Source organism: Eschscholzia californica, unplaced genomic scaffold (assembly GCF_041429995.1).
Source record: "Eschscholzia californica isolate CP2 unplaced genomic scaffold, dmEscCali1.0.p SCAF_3, whole genome shotgun sequence".
Taxonomy (NCBI): domain Eukaryota; kingdom Viridiplantae; phylum Streptophyta; class Magnoliopsida; order Ranunculales; family Papaveraceae; genus Eschscholzia; species Eschscholzia californica.
The window spans coordinates 44947380-44970847 of record NW_028238420.1 but is presented as its reverse complement, the minus strand read 5'-3'; the positions used below and the strand labels follow the sequence as shown (position 1 = coordinate 44970847).

At 36.9% G+C, this 23468-nt stretch overlaps 1 protein-coding gene across 1 annotated transcript; it reads left to right on the top strand.

The window, feature by feature from the left end:
* Positions 1 to 6631: 6631 nt before the first annotated feature.
* Positions 6632 to 7939, top strand: LOC147550771 (ethylene-responsive transcription factor 4-like). Its single transcript, XM_086671522.1, has one exon. The coding sequence runs from the start codon at positions 6916 to 6918 to the stop codon at positions 7681 to 7683; it is 768 nt and encodes a 255-aa protein (XP_086527648.1). The 5' UTR covers positions 6632 to 6915; the 3' UTR covers positions 7684 to 7939.
* The last annotated feature ends 15529 nt before the right edge of the window (positions 7940 to 23468 follow it).

Below are 23468 nucleotides of genomic sequence, written 5' to 3'. Positions count from 1 at the left end.
GGTGATGGGGATGGTGGTGACATGAACTTATCCTTTTTTTAAAACTCTCAATGAAGTATACGTATTGCACAAAGTTTATGACAAAATCTTAATATGGTATCAGACAACTAGTACGTATATAATACGCCTGGTCAATGTCTATTTTGTTGAAAAGTCTGGTCAATATATTTGCATAGTGTGAGTGTCAATGTAACTGTAACATGGGTGTGGACCGGTGCGGTCGCACTGATCTTCCCTCTCCCAAAAGTCAACCTGAATAAACAACTACTCGTAATGGGAAAGGCAGTTCCATATGTGTATTCATGTTAGTTCATTTGGCTTGTATTTTGTTAAAAGGTCACATAATCGATCCTTTAGGCAACCATTTTTTTCCCGCGGGCAATCAGACCTCGTTTGGGCTATAATATTTTAAATCTTTCTTATTGCAGTATTATTTTGTATGCCCCGAGGGGAGACTTCTGAATAGTTAAAAGGTTAGTTGTATGACTTTGGATGACATATTCTTGTTATTTCGCGGACCATTAAAAAAGTTTTATTTTACTTTCCTATTGCGATATAAAAGTCTCTTATTAAAATTTCGCACCAGACTCTCAAATTCCTAGCCAAGCCTCTGCAACAAATAATATGTGAGGTTCCAGTTTCACCTTCCTCGACAATAATTTGTCTTCTTAGGCAACGCCAGTCAATGTAGCATTTGCAACAATACAATAGGAAAAATACACATGAATGGACCAAGTTTTGTCGTACTGGTTCTATGAAGATCGTAAATTTTGTTTCGCTATAAGTGGAAAAATAAAAATGTTATTCGATCGGAACTTTGAAATCAGAGGCGGAACCAGGATTTTGAACCAGGGGAGGCGAAATTTGACTAAATACCTAATTTTCATTTAAGAGTTTGAGACTAATTTAAAAGAAATTTAGTTTTGAGTCAAATTCTACTAATAAGTAATATGAACTATTTAAGTTTTATTCAAATATCAAAATAAAATATTTTTTTTTAGAAAGAAACAACAAAATCCTAAAATAATATTGAGAGAAAAAGTTATGATTATAGATTTTTGTATAACTTTTCTTTGTCAAATTTCATCATTGAAAAACTTAAAGAGAAAAAAAAAACCCTAAAATAAATTAGAGAAAGAAACTATAAACTATAACAGTTATAAATCTAGTATTTTGCATAAGTTCACTTCATCAAAGATTAAACTAATCTATAACAATTGAAAGAGAAAACAATAAAATCCTCAAACAATCTACAAAGAGAAACAAATAATTTCATTTTATCATTACGGGAATGATTGAAGGGAAATTTTATAGGGCCCCCTCATTTTTGTTAAAAGACCTCCCCTCAGTGATAATTTAGCAAGTAAAATGGTTCATGGGGAGGCCTTTTAACAAAATTGGGGAGGCCTTATAAAACTTCCCATGATTGAATCAAGGAAAACAAATTGAAATTTTAAGGACCATTGTGAAAGATAAGATGAATCAAAGCCTTGAATATCCTCCATTCCTCCCAATCTTCTCTCCCTCCAAACCTCTCTGTTAAAGCTTTCTATCGGATGGGTTTTGAGAACCCCTAAACCCTCTTTGAAAAAGTCAAAACAGAAATCTAAAAAAGAATTCAAGTAAAAGACAAAACTACCCCAATCTTGTTTGAAAAATTACAAAAATCACCCGAGGCAACTGCCCCTTCTTGCCCTCACAAGGGTCCGCCCATGTTTGAAATCGACCACAAATCGAGTGATGTTGCCGACTCCATTTGGTCCCCCTTTGTGGAGGGCGGAATTGGCTGAAACAATTGGAGCCGTCCATTGCACCATGTAGCATGCGGTCAATTCTAAAATTGGGACAAAATAGCATTACACTAACATATGAACTAACCATTCTCTACAAAATACGAACTAAACTAGATTTCATTGCTAAGTAAAAATTCTACCTTCAAAATAAGCATATCTAGATAACTTGATGATTGTACCTATCCCCTCCTCCATATCCCACTTCTCTTTATCTCAACCATTTGTTTTCTTTATGTTGTTAATGGGCACGACTATAGAAACATCTATTGGTGGAAGGAAACAATTTTATATGAATATAAGAATTTGGACATTATTTTAAAGATAATGTTCTTAAATATTTTAAATTAAAAAATACGTTGTCGAGCTTAATTACAGAAAAACACTTATTTATTACTCATCAGGGTTTTTGAAATGAAGTGTGCTGAAGATCTCGAGTACACAGTCCGTAAGTCAAGCTTAAATTATACATTTCTTGTAGTACTATGTAATATTTTCGGGAAAGAGATAACATACTTGTATATGCTTATTCGTACAGGCGTTTGTTTGGGTCACGTGGGGTGGTGTGAGATATGGTTTTTCTTAAGAGACACTATGTATGTATTTATTTTTCTTGCCCCTCTGCAGTTCTCGACTTGTTATTATGTAACCAACTTTTTTTAGCCCCTTGTATTTTTTCTCAATTCGAACTAAGTCTAGTCCTTTTTAGTAATAATTCCGTGATTATTAATAGTTAGGCCATTCTAAGTCGCCCTGTTCAAAGGCAAAGCTACTTGGAGACTACCATTGTTGTAGCTAGGAATAGCTTTTGTAAATTTTTGTTAATTATACGGGTATTTTCGGAATAAGGCAGAGATAGTTTTTGTGAATTCTTGTTAATTGCACGAGTATTATTGGAATAAGCCGAGGATAGTTTTTGTAAATTCTTATTAACTCTATGGGTATTTTAAGTATTCCATATGTTCTTTTTTGGTTTAGGAATTCTGAACTCTCGACCAAAAGATGGGAAGAAAGGGAATGAAATTTTGGGAAGAAAGGAAATCTACGGGTTTTTATGTGAACGATTCTAGGGTTTGATCTGACAATTTCTAGCCTCTATTCTCAAAGTAACGGACGAAAAGCACAACTTCTCGTCTTTTCTTTTATTCTAACCGTAAGATTTCTTCCTTCCTTTTATCTTACTTCAGGTTTCTTCTTTTTAAACATTCAAACTCAACAAACTATGATCCATTTAACTTAGGTTCTTTGAATCCAACCTAAAACAACGGTGAGAAAGACAAACCACATCATCTCTTTCTTTTGTTTTTCAGTCATGGGTGATCAACTAAATTAGTCAGTTTTTTTTCCAGATTCATATTGATTCCTTGAATACCATCTCATGGTGGGTGTTTAATATTTGGGCAAAAAAGCAAAAAGATCTTGTGAACTTAAGCAAAAAAATCTTGTGAACTTAAGCGATCAGTGAACGTAAGTAATTCTTTGTATAGGAGTTTTAGGCTAGCCAGGCCTGATTTAGAATCTTAGTTTCGTCCTGGCCTTGTTGTCTTATTTATTTATCTCTAAATGTTCATTCTTCTATTTTGTTTTTTTTTTTCTTTTACATATCTCTCCTTTCTCTACTTCCCTTCTCGTGTTTTTCTTTGTGTGTTAAAAAGAATATTCATAAACCGAAGAACAATGTAATTATGTATTCTTTCTTTTCAATTTGATTAGGTAAATTAGGTGTAGAAAATATATAATGGAGAAGAAATAAAAAGTACAGGAACAGAGAAACAAGAGAATAAATAAATAAATAAATAAATAAATAAATAAATAAATAAAAAGTCAAACGTAGGAGCAAGAAAATAAAACATGATAATTTTAAAAAGTTAAAGTAATATATAATGGAAAATCTTTTATAGATGGAACATCACATCCATAATGGAAAAAAACCTTTTAACATGGCACTCGAGAAACCATTATATCCATTAAATATCGTAGATACATCATAAATACATATTATATAGATATTTCATAAATTGAGCAAGCTCTATAATTGTCATTGGTAAAGGTATTTAAGGCCTAAGGTTAAAGTTATCATACGGAGTCTAAAGTCTATTTATCCTTACCCTTGTATAATTGGTACTCTATTAACATAATTTAATTTTAGCGACTGTCATCACTACAGACGTCTTTGGATTTGCTCATATAAATACACTTGAGACTATCCCATGAGACTAAATTTCCGTATTGACTCAAATCAATAATTGTTGAATTCTTATCTCCACTGTGGACTGAATATGCCGCATTTGATTTTCAAATCGGATGATCTACAACTTACTGACCAGACAATTATATACAAAGAAAAATTGAATTTATATTTGCTAGAATGTGAAGTCAAAAAGCGAAATTAGTCAGAATAAAAGGACTTAAAATGAAAGAAATTTTAAGTGGAGGAGTTTCCCTCTGGCTTCATTCACGCGTAATGCATGGATACGCGTGTTAGGTTTTAATTTGCTTGACGGAATGAAAGTGTCGGGTTGTTTTTCTAGTGACCGATTTGTAAGTAAAGGATTGATTGGATTGGTCCCACAACAACAAGTGAGTGAGTGAGAACGACCGCTTTCGATCCAACTCTTACGCCGTTTAATTAGAAGATTGCCGACATATTTTAGTTTCAACCAACTTTCTCTTTTCTTTTCTTTTTATATTTTTCCAGTCTTACCAACCGGGAACAACAACCATTACACTTTTATTACACTCCTCACCAGACACGCAACTACTCTCTCTTCTATTTGGTTTCCATCCACACAACATAAGTGTAATTTTAAAGGGAGATTTTGTGCTCTAGATATGCATTCGATTTTGTAACAAAAAAATTCCTTTGGTCATTGGCCATTGTGATCGATTGACCGGACGGGGCTCCCGATATCTCGTCGGTCGGTTTCCCGACTGACCTCCAACCTAATAATACAATAATGAATAAAAATTTAATTTTATAGTACTTATTCAGTGAAACTCACAGAAAAATATTAAGGTAGTCATTGATTACAAGATCCTAGATTAATAAAATTACAAATCATACAACATCAGAAAAGTCCAGAGTTCGACTAAAGGCCCAGAATTTGTGTTAATGATGTATATATGGCAAAAAAAAAACTATAGAAGAGGCGCGATGAGATCTTAGGGTTTTGTTATGATTTAATGGTTAGGAGCCCTATATAGACAATTAGATCTGTTCTAAAACTAAGGGTCATGTCCACAGGGTAGAGGTATTGGTCGGGTCGGGTCCATAAGGTAGCGGTACCGCTTGGGTCGGTAGGTCCATTCAGTCGTGTCTATCGGGTTAAAGTGGGTTGTTATCCGGTCAAGGCCCTTTGACCATTTCCTGCCTGTTAACTTGTCGGACGAATCGGGTATGCCCGTGACGAGTTTGGGGTACCTGCGATCCACCTCGAACTCGGACTGACCCAGGCAGGCACCATGCCTTTAGGTCTTCTTCCCACCCCTACGCCCACCATCACTTATCTTTCCTTTTTTTCTCCTACTCTCTTTTCTCTCTATTTGTTCTGGGGGTGGAGATGAACCCTCCTATTTAGCGTATCATATAGAATGTGAAGACGGAGAAGGGAGAGAGATGGAGGAGACAAAGAGAGGAAGGATGAGAGAAATTATAGTGGATGTGGTGGTGGTGGTGGTCGGAAGATGAGCAAATAAACATATTTGAAAAAGAAATCGTCGACAATAGCTTGTTGACAACGACGGCTATTATCGGTGTGAACAAGGAACAGTGGCGGGGTTGGGAGACACGAAAAGAAATCCATTCACTTATTTGAATTATTTTTCCTATCGCAAAAGTAGTTCCCTTCATATTTACTAGGTTTGGGTGTAATTTTCCTTTTTCTTTTATTCGAGAAAAAAATCTCTAAAATCAAATAACATTTACAAACGTATATTCAACTAATATCATTTATCTGTTGGTAATATATCTTCGTTAATATCGATGATGTCAGGGTTCCATTATCTAAATTTACACCCATTCTTTACACAGGCTCATGCCACTATCAAACTATTATTATAAGTAAGCATCTACATTTTTTTTTGCGGTTCACTCGCAATATCTTTTAATAAGAAATACTAGGGCCAAATTATATTACTTCAAATAATTTCCTTATAATTGACAATAACATTTATATTTGTGTAGAATGAATAATATTCTCATCCAAATTGACATCAGAATTTGTAAAAAAGAAAACACTAGCTAGATATATGTTTTTTTTTTTGGAAGTCGACTACGATCTACGTTAGTCTTTACATTTGACATTGATACATCAAAGATGTGATAAGCTCGATAACCGCCCACTTCAAACTAGACACGACCGGCCTATAGTCCAACTAAACTTTATTTATACCCTAATAATCTCAAATCAAATAACCAACGATTCCACCTTATCTGAATTCGAATCTGGAACCCGCAGAGATTTCTGGAGTATATGTCAACACCTTAGAACCACTTGGGCTACTAACCCTTGACTAACCAGATATATGTTGACGGTTAAACTGGGGCTTATTACTAGCATTTTTAGTGGAACGAGCTCGTAGAAGTTTTTCCATCTTTTACAATTGACAACGATATAATGAAGTAGGAGTACTGAGTATTTTTTTTGTATTGTTAGCTATTTTCAATGGAAAAAACATATCCTACTTTAACCTCGATGATTTATTCAAAAGTAAAGAAGTCGGACTCCGCCGTCCGTGTGGGTCCACCATATATGTGGTGTCGAAATGGTCACAATTTTCCCGGTGTCCGCAGCAGAAGGTCCCACTAAATACGCAACTCTATTTTTAAAATACCCGAATCCAAAATAACGACACCTTCGTCTCCATTATTTCGACACGTACCCTTCAAACGACGACAACAATATTTTTTCATCACCACGCTGGGGGCGCGGGCGGCGGCCTAGGACAGTCAAACCTCTCGCTGACTGCGCCCCTTTATTCCCCCCTCTTCTATCTATCTATCTATAAATTCCCCTTTCCTCCTTCCCCCTTCTCTCATCCATCCATCATCACAAAACCCTCATCACTTTCTCTCTCTAAAAACAAAAACCCACTCTTTCTTTCTTTGTTTCTATCTCTTGAAAAAATGGCTCCAAGATCAGGGTCGAAAAATAGTACAGACGCTGTTGGTAAGGAGAAGGAGATGCATTTTAGAGGTGTAAGGAAGAGGCCGTGGGGAAGATATGCGGCCGAAATTAGGGATCCGAATAAGAAAAGTCGTGTTTGGTTAGGTACTTTTGATACTGCTGAAGAAGCAGCTAGGGCTTATGATAAAGCCGCTAGAGAATATCGTGGATCAAAAGCTAAAACTAATTTTCCAATTACTTGTTCTGATCAGATTTGTAATGATAATAATAACAATGGTAATGGAAATGAACAAAGCCCTAGTCAGAGTAGTACTGTTGATTCTTCATCTTCTTCACCACCTGTTCCGATTACTGATCCTTCCTCTCGTTCAGATCTAGATCTTCTTCATCGAGTCGGTATTTCTGTTCCGACTCCGAGTTTTGTTGATCGTTCCTCTTTTCTTCGATTTCCTTTTCATCATCAACATCAAACTTCATCTGCTGGTATTTTGCCTAACGGATCTCATCAATCTATTATGTTGTTCGATTCTATTATGAGATCTAAGATGATGAATTATCACCATCATCAACAACAACAACAACAACAGCAACAACTTAGATTCGTTTCTCCTGCTACTGATTTTTATCATCTTCAAAATCAGATCGGTAAACAAATACAGAGTGATTCTGATGAATCAACTGTTGTTGATACCGACATAATTAAACCTAGAGAAGTTCTTCATCTTGATCTTGATCTTAACTTACCTCCTCCACCTGAAGTTGTTTGAATCAAATCTCGGTATTTTTGTTAGATTATCTCCGCCGGCAAAGATGATGATGAACTCCGATTATAAGCTTATATCTTTCTTGAGTACTCAGTAGGAATAACTCTGTAAATATTGAATAGAAAAGGACTACTGTTGAAATTTAAATTTATCTCTTTTTTATGTTTTTTTTTTTGCAACTTCAAGAAGGTAATCAGATTACCTCCAAATGTTGTTTAATCATCATCATTTCTAATAACAAATCTTTAATCTTGTTCAATTAATCTCTTCTGAGTAATTTACTTTGGTTAATTTAATCATCATAGCATTTTGAATCAGTTAACCGGAAACCGGTTGTTTAACTTGTTACATTTCTAACGCTCAGCCGGATACGGTGGTGATTTTATCCTTGTAAGGATTTCGCCGACAACCACGTGTACGTCATTATTTATTTAAAAAATAACACACCGCCATCAGTGAAGGCGGCAACGCCGTCCCGCGACATCACGGGATCGAATCACGAGGAGATAATTAGGGCGTGTGGACCTGCTGCTAATAATACGCGTGTTGTCATTATCAAGTTAGACAGCCACGTGTACGTCATTATTTTAATTTTTTATAATTTCTTACTTGTTTTTATGTGGAGTACGTTAGTGGGAGCGGCAGACAAGGAAGCCGTAGTGGTTTTTGGGAAACTAGAGAGAGAGAGGAAGAGATTCTTTATCACTTTCTCTCTCTAACTTTCTCTTTCTTACTTGTTTTTCAATGTTGACGTAATTGAGTAAGAGAAGGAGACAAGGTGGGGCCATAAAGTAGGTCACGGGGATTAAATAGTCCGAACCGCGGCCGCCGCGTTAAGGTGGGACCCAACTTTCGTAGTTGAAAATCTGATCTAGATTTTGCTTTTTCCGCCGTGAGTGAGATGACTGCCACGTATTGTACTATTTGTTGCCGTGATAAATGTGGCACTACTTAGAGGGGTACCCACTAGAAAGTATAGTTTGACATCCTCGAGATACGCTACTTTTTTAAGAGATAAAGAGGAAAATAAAGTAAGATAGAAGCGCCAAAAGCCGGAACATCGGTGGCACCGACCTTGAATGTCGGGAATTGTTGTATTCATCCGGTTGAACTGTTGTCCCGTTCGATGCCGTGTATTTTAGCGGCGCATTTTAGGTTTGGATTCTGGTAAAGGTTTAAAGGTGTTGTCACCACACGTGAGTTAGAGCTTAAAACGGGGTAGACTCGTGAAAACACTCGTGCGAGTGTGTCATCGTCGTCGTCCAGTGAGGTGGGTACGTTTTTTTATTTTGTAAAAAATTCAGGGGTCGTTTAGTAAATTCAATTCAGAACTGCTTTTGACTTTCGGTGACTTGCATGGACACCACCGACCAGGCGACCATACCTTCTAAACCTCTTGTAGCAAAAATGATTTCTTAATGAATGAGTTTTGTTTGGCTAACTTTGTATCCTAAGAGCAAGTCCAATCCCAACCTGTTTTAGGTCGAAAAAACAACTTTTTCACTTAAAACTTTTGGCTTCAGCTCAGCCTTTAAAATTCAGCTGCAGTCCCAACCTCTCTTGGGGCAGTAAATTTGTTCATTTGGGAAACGCGTGTGTAGACTTTTAGTCGTTGTGCGAAAAACGTGTGTGATTTTATGTATATATAAAACACGTGTTTGAACTATTTTCGAAATAATATTTTTTTTTCTAAGGTTGAAAAATTATTCAGGGACCGACATTTGGTGGGATGTATTTTAATTATTAATATTTAAGTTTTTCTAGAATTTTAAAAAGAATTAAAACTAATTAAAATTACAAATTTATTATTCACATAAAAAAAAAATGGGAGAAGATCCTAGCCGTTGGATAAAATCCAACGGCTAGGATCACCCCAACATGGCCGTTGGGACTCCCCAACGGTCATGTTGGGGAGCCTTCAGTCGCCCCAGCCTCCGCTCCAAGCGGCTGGGCTTGGAGCGGGTGGCTGAGGCCATAATTTTGAAATTATGGCCTCAGCCGGCTGGCCCTGGACTTGCTCTAAGAGAATTAACCCTTAGAATTTTTGGATACTGACTAACATCTATGTGGGATTATTAAATTTGAGTTATTAAAGATAGGATTTTTTGGGATTACTCTCTCATTACTAATTGGTAATTGAGTTTACCCCCTCAATAATGAGTAATTGAATTTACCCACTTAGATTTACTAATTTTGTCAAAAACATAAAGGTTGTGTTTGGCATACGTGAAATAAAAATGACTACAAAGAACAATGACTCTTCAATATGATTCCTCGTAGTTATTCCACCTTACTTTTATTGTTTGATTTGGTCGGTAATAAGATTAGTAAAGATTGATTTTGTTGTAATTTGTGATTTTATCATCCCATGCCAAATTGCCAACACATCTCCTTAGTAGTTTTGTTAAAAATACTAAATTCAAGGAGGTAAACTCAATTCCTAATTACTAAAGGGGGTAAACTCAATTACAGATTAGTTTTGAGGTGGTAAGCCCAAAAAACCCTTAAAGATATACTAAATAATAAAAGTTTGTTAAGTTTTAAATGTTTATGTATCAGTGTCTTGAAATAACTAACGTAGATCGTAGTCGATTTCTCAAAAAATTTAAGTTTTATTATCTCGCATTGAATGAAAAAAATAAACTTAAATAATCAGGTTTTTTCACCGCGCGTACAAACATACAGGTTAAAATTAGAGATTTAGAGTTTAGAAAAGTAGAATTAAGAGAAAGAACTGCTAAAATAAAATGATAAACCTTACCGAATTAAAATTTATGAAATAGTGAGACTCCTCTTATTCTTAAAGGTCGCGGATCGAATCTCGACAGAACTGCTTTTTCATCAAGATCTATCTCATTAAATTAAAACAACAATAAGAAGAGGGTACATTTTCACACGCTTTTAGGTCACCATAGGATGACCTTGAAAGTCTTTATAGTTGGTTTGGCCCAAAATGTCATGTAATGGTAATGTCAGGAGAAAAAATTTAAAAAATAAGGGCTAAATCGTTGGCCTATTATGCATATAAGACTCGGGAATTCAGAAAAGAAAAATGGTAAGTGATATGGACTATGTCACTACGACTTAAATGTTTAATCTTCGTAATCCGCATACTTTTAAGGGTGTGACGTTTTGTGTCGAAACGTGCAGAGTTAAAATCAATTCAGTAACCACTCGGCTTAATTAGTTGTGAATGGTTTACTACAATTTGGATGTCACTTTTAAATAGTTAGATTCTTTCCTCTTCGAATTTAATTTTAACAGGTACCCTGAATCTGCTTTGAATATCAAATTGACTCGAGTGAAATAAAGAAAAAAAAAAATACATACTTGTGTCAAATGATATAGAGTCGAACTATTTAATTAGAATCATACAACTGTAGATTAAGAAACGATTAAGAAACGATTAGCATATCTAGCTAAAATTAAGAAAGATATAAGGATAGATTAGAGGCAGATAATCATATTTAGTCAGTTAATTTCTCTTAACTTAACCACAAAGATAGTGTGGTTACTACTGTGTTAGAAGCATCAGGTGGTTCATTCAAATCAATTAATAAGCCTCTTTTTCCAACACTCATCTCCGACGGTTGGGCCACCTGACCATTCTCCATTAGTGCACCACCACCACCACCACAACCACAACCACCACCACAACCACCACCGTCAACAATAGAAAGACCACGGTGGGTTGCCGGAATGTTATTAAGATCCAAAGGAAAACCAACACTATAATTAGAAACTGGTAATGGGAAATTAGTTTTAGCTTTAGCACCTCTGAGAGACCTAGCTGCACCGTCATAAGCCATGGCTGCCTCTTCTGGAGTATTAAACGTACCTAGCCAAACCCTAGTTTTCTTCCATGGATCCCTTATTTCAGCTGCATATTTTCCCCATGGTCTCTTCCTTACGCCCCTGTAATGACCTCCTAATCTTCTAGGTGAAGAAGTAGTAGCCATTAAAGCCCAACAAAGAGCACAACAGGACTCAATACTAGTTAATATTGTGATGGAGAGAGAGAGAGAGGAAAGAGAGTGAAAACTTCAAAGATCAAGAAGAAGAATAAGAATTGTACAAAAAATGACATAGCTTAATTCCATTTAGGCCCTCTAAAAATGACAATTTTTTTTAATATAGGTCCCTAAAGATAATATGTTTTTTATACGGTCCCTTTTTTGAGTTTTTGTGGCAGTCAATTTTTGCTGATGACTTTTTTTTGTTCATTTTACACCCTTATTTTCAAATGTATTTACCTCCTTAACTTTTCGCTATTTCTTCATCGTCGGAGAAAGATTGTTGGTTGATCGACCATCTGCCAGTTGTCAGTCGATTGACTCGGCCATAAGATTTTTTTTAGTTTTCCTTTTTCTTCTTCCAACATCACTGACCACCTACTACCATCATCTGCTTCATCATTTTTTCTATTTTGTCTACTTCTCCCTTTCTATGTCTCTCTTTACGGCAAAAGGATGTGTTCTCCCTCCTTTGTTTGATATCACGCAAAGGGGAGAGACAAAAACCTGTCCACTATCTTTGACAAAAAGAGAAAGGGGGGGAGGGGGGGCACAAATTTTCAAAAGAAAAAGAGAGAAAAAATATAAAAATTTAAAGATGTTGAAGTAGATGGTCAGTTGGGCCGAGAAGAAAAAAAGACAAAGAACGAGGAGGGATATGCATTTGCAAACAAGGGATTGACCCAAATGATTAAGAGGCCCGAAACCGAATTAAATCAGGGGCCAGTACAAGACATGTTAAAAATCATTTTGGAGCAGCACTCGTATCAAGATTTGAACCTTTTAACTTATTATAAATAATTCCTAGTAGTAGGGATTCCAAACTACAATACGACATTCAAATATCAAACCCTTTACTGCGTCGGCGCTCAAAGTCACCACTTTGGAAGATATAGGATGGGTCGCCTTTCTTTGCAAACAAAGTCACCACTTTGGAAGATATAGGCATGGGTCGCCTTTCTTTGCAAACAAGGATAGCGAGTGAAAGAAAATATAAATGGGAGTCAGATAGAATGATAGAAAAGGGCATCATAGTGGAAGATGGTAGTAGTTGGGAAGGCAGATTTCATAAATTAGTCATTTTTATAGGACCAAGTTAGAATTAAATTAAATTAATCCAAAAGGAAGTGAATTAAGAGAAGAGAGAGAAAGTGGGGTCAACAGCCGCCTGAGGGAGAAGAAGCCGCCGCTTCATTTAAAAGAGAGAGAGTGACAGGTGGTGTTATTATTATATGTTAGTCCAAATCATGACGTCATTCTCTTTATAAATATGGAGGTACGGACCTCTCTTCTCAGTAAACCTGATCCCTCACGCTACCTCAGCTTTAATTTCGAGCATCTCACCGTCCATCATCATCATCATCATCATCTCGTGTCCATAAATGATTCTCTCTCCCTCCCTCTCTCTTGTAGTCAGTCTTGTTGATGGACTTTGTTTGACCTAGCTACTACTCCAAACTATGAGAGAGAGAGACAGAGATGGTAGGTGTCTGGGTACGAGAGACCCAAAAGATGCTAGTTGCCTGCAACACGTAACAGTGTGACGGGTCTTGCATATTTTCCAACGCTCCTGGTTTTATGCGTAGAAAAACCTTTAACATTACTATAATGGCCCCCTTAGATGAAGATGGGCCTGTACATCGGTACCGGTCGTTCAACAAAAAAAAAAAAAAAAAAAAAACAGTACCGGTCACACTCGCTGAGTGAGAGTCTCAAGAGACGGGTTGTGTTGTCTTGTTATTAAATTTTTTCTAGTTAGTCACAAATTAGGAACTGTTAGAGTTAACCCGTTCCCTATTAGTACGTGGATCACAAATTTTTTACTAGATGGCGAAGGATTAAAACGTTCATCAACAAAAACTAGATAATGAAGAGAAGTTAATACTTGTAGAAAACGCTTTGAACAAATTGTAGTGTTTACAACTCTGTAGCAGGACATAACAGATTACAGTCTTGTTTGTTTCTCCAGATGCAGTCATTCCCAGCAAGAAGACACCACGCCCCACCACAAGTCGGTATAGTAAGACCTAGATTGTGGCTTTCTGATTTGGAGGAAATCTAACTCCCAAGTAAGGAGACAAAACACTAAATACTTCCATTCTCAAGCCATTCAGAGAAACCGTAATAATAGTATCCTCGCTATTAAGGACGATATGGGTAACTGGCAGGAAAACTTTAATGATATTCAGAACATTTTCTCTTCTCACCTTCTGAATATTAGCACTACCAGCAACACCAATATTAACACCCAAACTCTGGAGCTTTTCCAGCCTTCCATCTCTGATAGTCAAAACCAGGAGCTTACTAGAATCCCGGAAGAAACAGAGGTGGATGAAGCTACAAGGTGGTTAAAGAAAGAAGCAGCTCCAGGTCCAGACGGCTTCCCCCTTTTTTCTTTCAGGCTAATTGGGACACAATCGGCCAGGATATCTACAGCATGGTTACCAACTTCTTTAATACAGCAGTCCTTCCCCCGAATGCTAATCATACGAACATTTGCCTTATTCCTAAAACTACTTCTCCTCAAACGCCGGCAGACTATCGTCCGATTAGCCTATTGAACACTACTTATTAGATAATTACAAAAATCCTAGCAGAAAGATTCAAACACACGCTTACTAATATCATATCTCCCTTTCAATCTGCTTATGTCCCAGGTAGACAGATTTCTGACAATATTATCATGGCTCAAGAGATCATCCACTCGTACAAAAAGATGAAAGGAAATAAAGGTTTTTTCGGCCTCAAATTAGATATGTCGAAAGCTTCGACAGAGTTGAGTGGCATTTCTTAGAAGAGCTTATGAGAAAGTTAGGATATGCAAAACACTGGATTAGCATGATCAGCTCTTGCATCTCGACTTCCTCAATGGCAGTCCTCATTAATGGTAGGCCAAGCCAGAAATTTCTCCCTTCCAGGGGAATTAGACAAGGTGATCCCCTCTCCCCGTTTCTCTTCACAGTGGCAATGGAAGGTCTCAGTAGGTTCATCTCCTCCAAAGTGGGAACGAACTCTTTTCTAGGTTACCCGATTAGCAATTCAGAGCTGGAAATCTCTCACCTATTATTTGCAGATGATTGCATCATTTTTGGCAAAAACTCCTTGGATAATATTTACAATCTAAAAAACCTTCTCCGAACCTTCTGTGATGCTTCAGGTCAAATTATTAACTATAGTAAATCGAATATCTTCTTCTCAAAGAACTCTCATCCGAAGTTCAAAAGGATGATTACGAAATCCCTGAAAGTCAAATATGCTTCTACTTCAGAGAAATACTTGGGAGCACAATTATTCATAGGAGCAAGCAAAACGAAAGTTTTCAACGAGCTCATTGAGCAGATTAATAATAAACTTAATAAATGGAATCACTCTTTCCTTTCTCAGGCAGGTCGAACGGTGGTCATTTCTTCCGTGGCGGCGGCCGTACCTCGATACCAGATGCAATGCTTCGCACTCCCGAAAAGTGTTAGCAAACGCATTATGACCGTTCAAAAGTCATTTTGGTGGGGTAAGTCTAAAGGGATCTGTACTAAGGCCTGGACATCTATATGTAGGCCTAAAAAAGAAGGTGGACTGGGTATACACTTGCCGGAGCTGGATAATAACGCTTTCCTCAGTAAGCTAGCCTGGAGATTACGCACGGAGCCGAAAGCCGCTTGGGTGCAATTGTTAAAAGCCAAATATTTCCCTCATACTGATACTCCTGGCCGTAGTAAAAATCACCACTCCTGGATTTGGAAGAATATCAATAAAGTTTACAATCAAGTTCATGATCTGACGTGTTGGGAAATTCACTCAGGTACAGAGGTCAATATCTGGAACGACAATTGGATCCCAGATCTTCAACTTCCTCTTCATAATGATAATAACTCGAGCCTTGTCAAGGTCTCACAGCTCATTTCGAATGATGAATGGAATGATAACATTCTGGCAGAAACGTTTGATATGTCTACGAGGAAACTAATTAAAACTATCCCCATAGATAGCAACGGGAATGATTATGTTAGATGGAAACTCTCAACGTCAGGGAAATTCACAGTTAAGTCCATGTATAATCATCTGAGAAATAGCATCCTCACCACCCCTTCTACCCCCTATAACTGGAACTTCATTTGGTCGATCCCCACCATTCCACGTATACAACTTTTCATCTGGAAAATTTGCACTAAAGCTTTACCAGTTAAAAATCGTATTGGTAAATACATAGGTAATGACTTTCTATGTACAAAATGTCCTACCCAGAAAACTATGGAACATGCACTATTACATTGTCCTATGGCGAAGAACATATGGTTCTACTTTAATGTTATCACAGAAAACATTAGTTCGATAATAGATTGGATCTTCTCTTGGCAGAACTCTCCTCTGAGAATCACAACCTCTAATGGCTCCCACTTTGCGACGATTCTTTGGTTTATATGGAAAATGAGATGTGATAATTGCTTCCAACAGACCATTTTGGAGACCAACTCTGTCATAACCAACATTAAGAGCTTTCCAGAAAAGTTAGTAGAAAAAAATAGAAATAACTCTTCTAAAGCAGCTAAATGGCAACCCCCTGCAGACCCCTACACTGTTACTGAGCAAATTGGGATTGGCCTCATTGCTCATAATGCTGATTCCAGATTTCTTGGAGCCTTTGCATCCTCGGAGAAAGCGAGAAACAGTGAAGAAGGTGAAGCTGTTGCTATTTTACATGGACTCCTATGGGCAATACATAACAATCATAAGAATATTATTATCGAAAGTGATAATATTAACCTCATCAATCACCTTAATAATCAGAAGCATACCATCCACTGATACTCTAATATTCATATCAAGAAGATCAAGGAAGCTACAAGAAGATTGGATAGGGTCTATTTCAACTACACAAATAGACAGCTAAATGATAATGCAGACAAGCTAGCTAAATGGGCAAGAAAGAAGAATACATCTAAGTTGTGGAGAGTTGTCCCATCTTTTTTAATTCATAAGTATTGTAATAGTGTGCTACTTTGAGTTTATTCAATGTATTTTATTAACAAAAAAAAAAAGTAAGGATAATTATGAAATTCAATTACAACTTCTCTATTTCTCGTACATGTATATGTCACATTTGAAGAAGCTGCCCACAAAGATGTGTGATGCATGCTTCATTCAATCCCATAATGATAGCTAGAATACACATAACTATCTCTTCTTGGAACCGCTCCAGTCTCGACTTCGGGTATCATTTCGATTGTATCTGCCTTCCTCTCCAAACTCTTTAGTAAATCTTTCGTGCACATTGATGTCAGATTTGCTCACTCTTGGCCTTTGTCTTGCAAGCACTTTATCAAAATCTCTTCTCATGATTGGTGGTGGAAGGATCTACACACAAAGAATTAACTAGTAATTAGCACTGAGAAGTGCACTCATTTCTTAAGAATTTTAAGGTAAAGGCTATTCGGGCTTTGGGCGATCACAGGCTCCCTAGGATTTAGCATTTAGGTGATCGGGACGAGCACAAGGCCTTTAGGTATTTCTCCCACAACTAAGCTAGCCTACATGGTTAAATAATGTGCAATTATTTGTTGGAATCATATAGTAGCATTTTAATATCTCTAGAACCGAGGTAGGTTAGTATCTGGATTTGATGTAAGATTAAGATTAGTTATTTGAATTAGGCTTTAGGGACGTGTTTTGGGTTTACAATCTGCAACATCTGAAGGAAGTTGTCAAAAATTAGTGCATCTTATTAGTGGTTTCCAGGTTTTTAGCAAGTAGTTGATTATGTTGTTATCTTAACTAATTATTTTCTAGACTTCAGTAAGTGTTAGTAGTGGGGGTATTGGTGGCAGTAATGGATGTATTAGTGGGTAGTGTATGTAATGGTGGTGTAGTGGTTGAGTCTTGATAGGAAGTGGGTAGTCATAGTAGAGTCTATAAATAGAGTCCAGAATATGTTGAAAAGACAAGAAATTTTTTTGATGAATGTTAATTTCCTTAGTATTACTGTTGAGTTGTGTGATTTGAATTGTTACTTCAAGTCATAGCTTTATTTTCTTCATGGTAACAGAGCTAGGTTGGAGAGAGTGTTAGTATTCAAAAGTTCTGGTTTTTAAGTTGAGTACAACCTGTTTGATAAAAGTCCAACAAGAAAAGTTTGGTTATTTTCTTTGTTTTCTGGTTTTGCTTTTGCAATGAATGGTGGTAATGGTATCTCTCAAGTATGTGTGGAGAAACTTATAGGTAATAACTACAAGTATTAGCGACTGTGTATGGAAGCTTATTTACAAGGTCAAGACTTATGGGATCTTGTTTGTGGTACCGATTCGTTAATTCCTGATGACACTCAAGAGAATGTCGAGTTGCGACGAAAGTGGAAGATAAAGTGCGGAAAAGCTCTTTTTGCTCTAAGAACATCAATAAGTAAAGAACTTATTGACCATGTTCGTGATGTGGATTCACCTAAACAAGTGTGGGAGACTCTTCAAAGGTTGTTTACTCAAAAGAATACAACAAGATTGCAATTCCTAGAAAATGAGCTTGCGGCATTAACTCAAGGAGGTACATCTATTTCAGAATATTTTTTGAAGATAAAAAATGTATGTGCAGAAATTTCAGAGCTAGATGTGGAGGAACCTATTAGCGAGGCACGGCTGCGTCGCTACCTTGTTCGTGGTTTACGGACGGAGTTCATGCCTTTTATCTCTTCAATTCAAGGTTGGGTAACTCAACCATCTATTATTGAATTGGAGAACTTGTTATCTAATCAGGAAGCCTTGATTAAGCAAATGTTAAATAAACCCGACACAGATGACGTACTTTTCACCAAAAATCAGTCAAAGTATAAAGCCGTTTCAAATTCTTCGTCAAGTTCAGGTGCAAAGATGGAGTCTGATCATAAAAGAAAATTAATCAAGTGTCACAGGTGTGGAAAGGTGGGTCATACTAAGCGAAATTGTCGTGTACAATATGAACACTGCATTGAGTGTTATAGATGTGGAAGACGAGGTCATACCCAACAAAATTGTCGCGTAGAGCTCGAGGATGAAAATGCAAATGCTGTACATGATGAAAAAAATGATCAACCAAAGTGGGAACAATGTTTTTCTGTTGAGGTTGCAGCAAGACAAAGTGATAAAAACCTAAGTGAAGCTAATATATCTATCGATTATGATAAAGAATGGATTATTGATTCTGGCTGCTCACATCACGCAACCGGGAATCAATCACTGCTTTCTTCTATCCGTAAACATAATGGAGACCGGGCGATTATTACAGCAGATAACTCTATACATCCAGTGGTCAATGAAGGCCAACTGAAGTTCATAGCTAAAAATACGTGTGGTGACTGCTTTGATGTCTATCATGTGCCAGGATTGAAGAAGAACCTCCTGTCAGTCTCACAAATAACTAAGTTTGGAAAGTATGTTCTGTTTGGTCCAGATGATGTGAAAGTTCTTGACAATTTGCAGACCTTGGTTGCTGATATTCTTCTCACTGGAAAGAAGAAGGAGTCATTATTTGTCATGACAGCAAGTGAAGCTTTTGTTGAAAATACAAGTCTTAATGATGGTGCATCTTTATGGCATGCCAGATTAGGCCATATTGGTTATCAACTGTTACAACAAATTTCTTCCAGAAGATTATTGGATGGTGTTCCTAACTTAGAGAAGATATATCAAGACGTAATTTGCCAAGGATGTCAATACGGTAAATCTCATCGCCTTCCTTTTAATAACTCATCTAATCGATCATCTACGTTGTTTGAATTAGTGCATTCAGATGTGATGGGGCCAACAAAAACACCAAGTAATCGTGGTTTTCACTACTTAATGATCATTGTTGATGACTGCTCAAGATATACGTGGGTGTATTTTATGAAGAGTAAATATGAGGCATTCTCTAAATTTGTGGAGTTCAGAAACAATCCAGAGAAGGAATTTGGGTCTAAAGTTAAGTGCTTAAGAACCGACAATGGAGGTGAATATATGTCCGAAGAATTTCTTAATTATTGCAGAGATGATGGTATTCGTAGACAAATGACTTGTCCAAAGACCTCACAACAGAATGGGGTAGCTGAACGGAAGTTAGCACATCTCATCTCAATGAGTTTATCTTGGTTACATGATAAATATCTTCCTAGAGAGCTTTGGGCAGAAGCTATACAATGTGCTTGTCATGTAATAAATCGCCTCCCACCTTGGCCAGGTAAAGAAAAATCTCCATTTGAAGTATTATTTAATAGAAAACCAAATGTGAACTATTTTCGTGTATTTGGTTCTATTTGCTATGTCCATGTGCCTAAAAGCAATAGAACTAAACTAGATCCAAGAGCAAGAAAATGTGTTTTTGTTGGCTATGACCCACACAGGAAAGGTTGGAAATGTATGGATCCAGAAACAATGAAGGTTGTTACATCACGAGATGTGGTGTTTGATGAGGTATCAACATATTACTCCTCTTCAAACACTCCTACTGAATTGGGAGGTGATAGTAATTAATCTTCAGCTGTAAAAGGAGAAAGCTCGACAAGTATACAACTTGATGCTACTGATGGCTCCATCATAGAAGAAAGGGGGAGTGAGTCTACTGAAAAAACACACCAAGATAGGTCAATGAGAAGGACATCTATGAGGGAAAGAAAACAACCTGGTTATTTAAATAATTATGAGGTTCAATTAAACCCTTGTACTATTACTTTTTGTTTTCTTTCAGGAGCTATGGTTGGTCACGAGCCCTCATGCTATGATGAGGCAAAAGGAATTTCAGAATGGGAAGACGCAATGCAAGATGAGATCTCAGCCTTGGACAAGAACAACACATGGGAGCTCGTACCAAAACCAAAAGACGCTGAGTTAGTGACATGTAGATGGGTTTATAAATTGAAGAAGAAGGCAGATGGAACTGTGGACAGGTACAAAACACGCCTGGTTGCACGAGGGTTCTCACAGAATTATGGGTTAGATTATGAAGAGACCTTCAGCCCAGTCGCCAAGATGGTGACAGTTAGAACCATAATCTCTTTGGCTGCATGCAATTCGTGGAGTTTATGGCAGTTTGATGTAAAGAATGCATTTCTTTACGGTGAGTTGGATCGTGAAATATTTATGGAGCAACCCCAAGGTTTCATATCAAAGAAATCTCCCCATTATGTTTGTCGACTCAAGAAGGCCTTGTATGGTCTAAAGCAAGCTCCACGAGCTTGGTACGGTAAGATTGCTCAATATCTTACCTTTTGTGGATTCAAAATTTCATATTCAGATTCTAGTTTATTTGTGAAAATGAATTCCACATTGTGTACAATTCTTTTATTATATGTGGATGATATGATAATCACTGGAGATGATTTTGCTGAAATTACACGTCTGAGAGAGGATTTATCTATTCGATTTGAAATGAAGAATCTGGGCGAACTTGGTTGTTTTCTTGGCCTTGAAGTGGAAAGATCAGATGGCTAGTTTGTTTCTCAAAAGGGTTATGCTCGCAATCTGCTGGATCGTTTTGGTATGGGGGAGTCAAATGCAGTAATGACTCCTATGGAGCCATGTCTCAAGTTAAAGAAAGATGAAGGGAAGCCACTAAGTGATGCTACACTATTTCGACAACTTGTCGGTAGTCTGATTTATTTAACTATAACAAGACCTGACATTGCATATTCTGTAGGAATCGTTTCTCAATTTATGGAGAAACCTTGTGTTTCTCACTGGAATGCAGCAAAGAGAATTTTACGTTATGTGAAAGGAACTCTGGAGTTCGGGCTAATGTACAAAAATTGTACCAAATTCTACTTAAGTGGATTTGTTGATGCAGATTGGGCTGGTGATGTGAACGACAGACGTTCAACTACTGGTTATTGTTTCTATACAGGTCCGCCGCAATTTCATGGTGCAGCAAAAAGCAGCGTACTGTTGCACTTTCTAGTACTGAAGCTGAATATATAGCGGCAACTATGGCTACACAAGAATGTATATGGCTGAAGCGATTGATGGAAGATATTAACTCGAAGATGGATTATTCCGTATCTATTAAATGTGACAATCAAAGTGCAGTGAAGCTAGCAGCCAATCCTATATTTCATGCTCGCAGCAAACACATTGAGATTCAATATCATTTTGTCCGTGAGAAAGTACTTGATGGAGAAATTAAACTCCATAATATTCGAAGTGAAGATCAAGTGGCAGATGTCTTTACTAAAGCACTTCCAAGAGCTAAGTTTGAAGAGTTCAGAACTATTCTTGGTATAATTGATCGTAAGAATGCACTAAGGGGGAATGTCAAAAATTAGTGCATCTTATTAGTGGTTTCCAGGTTTTTAGCAAGTAGTTGATTATGTTGTTATCTTAACTAATTATTTTCTAGACTTCAGTAAGTGTTAGTAGTGGGGGTATTGGTGGCAGTAATGGATGTATTAGTGGGTAGTGTATGTAATGGTGGTGTAGTGGTTGAGTCTTGATAGGAAGTGGGTAGTCATAGTAGAGTCTATAAATAGAGTCCAGAATATGTTGAAAAGACAAGAATTTTTTTTGATGAATGTTAATTTCCTTAGTATTACTGTTGAGTTGTGTGATTTGAATTGTTACTTTAAGTCATAGCTTTATTTTCTTCAGAAGTTTGGTTCGATTAATACTTCCAAGGCTATACCTGTGCATCAAGTCCTTTTGCAGCAAGCTCTTGCTAGTTGTCTGAACAACTCCTCGTTGCTTCGGTCCACATGGCATCCACATGTCATTAGCAGTCTTAACAAAGAATATCGCATCTTGAGTTTTCCGCACTGGTTCAAAGAGAACGTCTTTCACCTGCTCGTCAGAATGAAGGGAAAACACTCAAAATATATAGTAAATAAGACAAGGCCAAAGTAGCTACTACTCTCATTCTCTCAATCAGCATCTGGCTAGCCGGGACTAGCATTTGGCTAGCCAGGACTAGCATTTGACTATGATAAGAACCTAAGTCCTTCTATAGGCCAGCCAAAGAATACCGTAATACTAATATAAAACTTTATTAATAACTTCAATATTCATATTCATATTCATATCCTAACTATTATGAACTCAACCATATATATAGGCTACAACCAGACAAATTAGACTCTAACTAGGTTTCCTAATTAGACTTCAACTAGGACTCAATATTTAGAAATATAGAAATATAAAAACTCTTAAATTACTTAGAAACTCTAAAATATAGAAACACCTAAATTACTTAGAAACTCTAAAATATAGAAACTCTTAAATTACTTATGAACGCTAAAATGTAGAAACTCCTAATATTAAATAACTATAGATTATCTTCCAAAATATAGAAACTCCTAATATTAATTATAGAGAATATCTTTCTCTATCATTCCTCCTCCCTTGACAACATCCTTGCCCTCAAGGATGTTCTCGATCACAGTTAACACCGGGTCTCCCTCATCTTCGACAATTGGTATTTCATCATCAATCGTAATATTGAGGATAAGTGCCTTCTTCGAACAGAAACATGAAAAACAAGATGAATTTTAGTTTTCTCTGGCAATTCCAAACGATACACTACTGGACCGATTCTTTCCAGTATTTTGTATGAACCATAGTACGTTAGAGATAACTTCAGAGACGCCCTTCTTACTGTAGAACTTTCCTTCTCAGAGCAGTTACTCTTATTAGATGCTACTTGTTTGGAATATCCTCCATATATGATAAGTTTTGTTTCCTTCAGTGGATTGATGTTCATCGAACAGTTTGATCGAGGAGAAGGTCTAGGAACATTTTCTTCAATGTGACTTTCCTTCTTTTTGGATTCTTCTTTTTGTATATTCATCAGGAT

Coding starts and splice junctions, on each gene's coding strand:
- LOC147550771 (XM_086671522.1), top strand. CDS start 6,916: ATGGCTCCAAGATCAGGGTCGAAAAATAGTACAGACGCTGTTGGTAAG.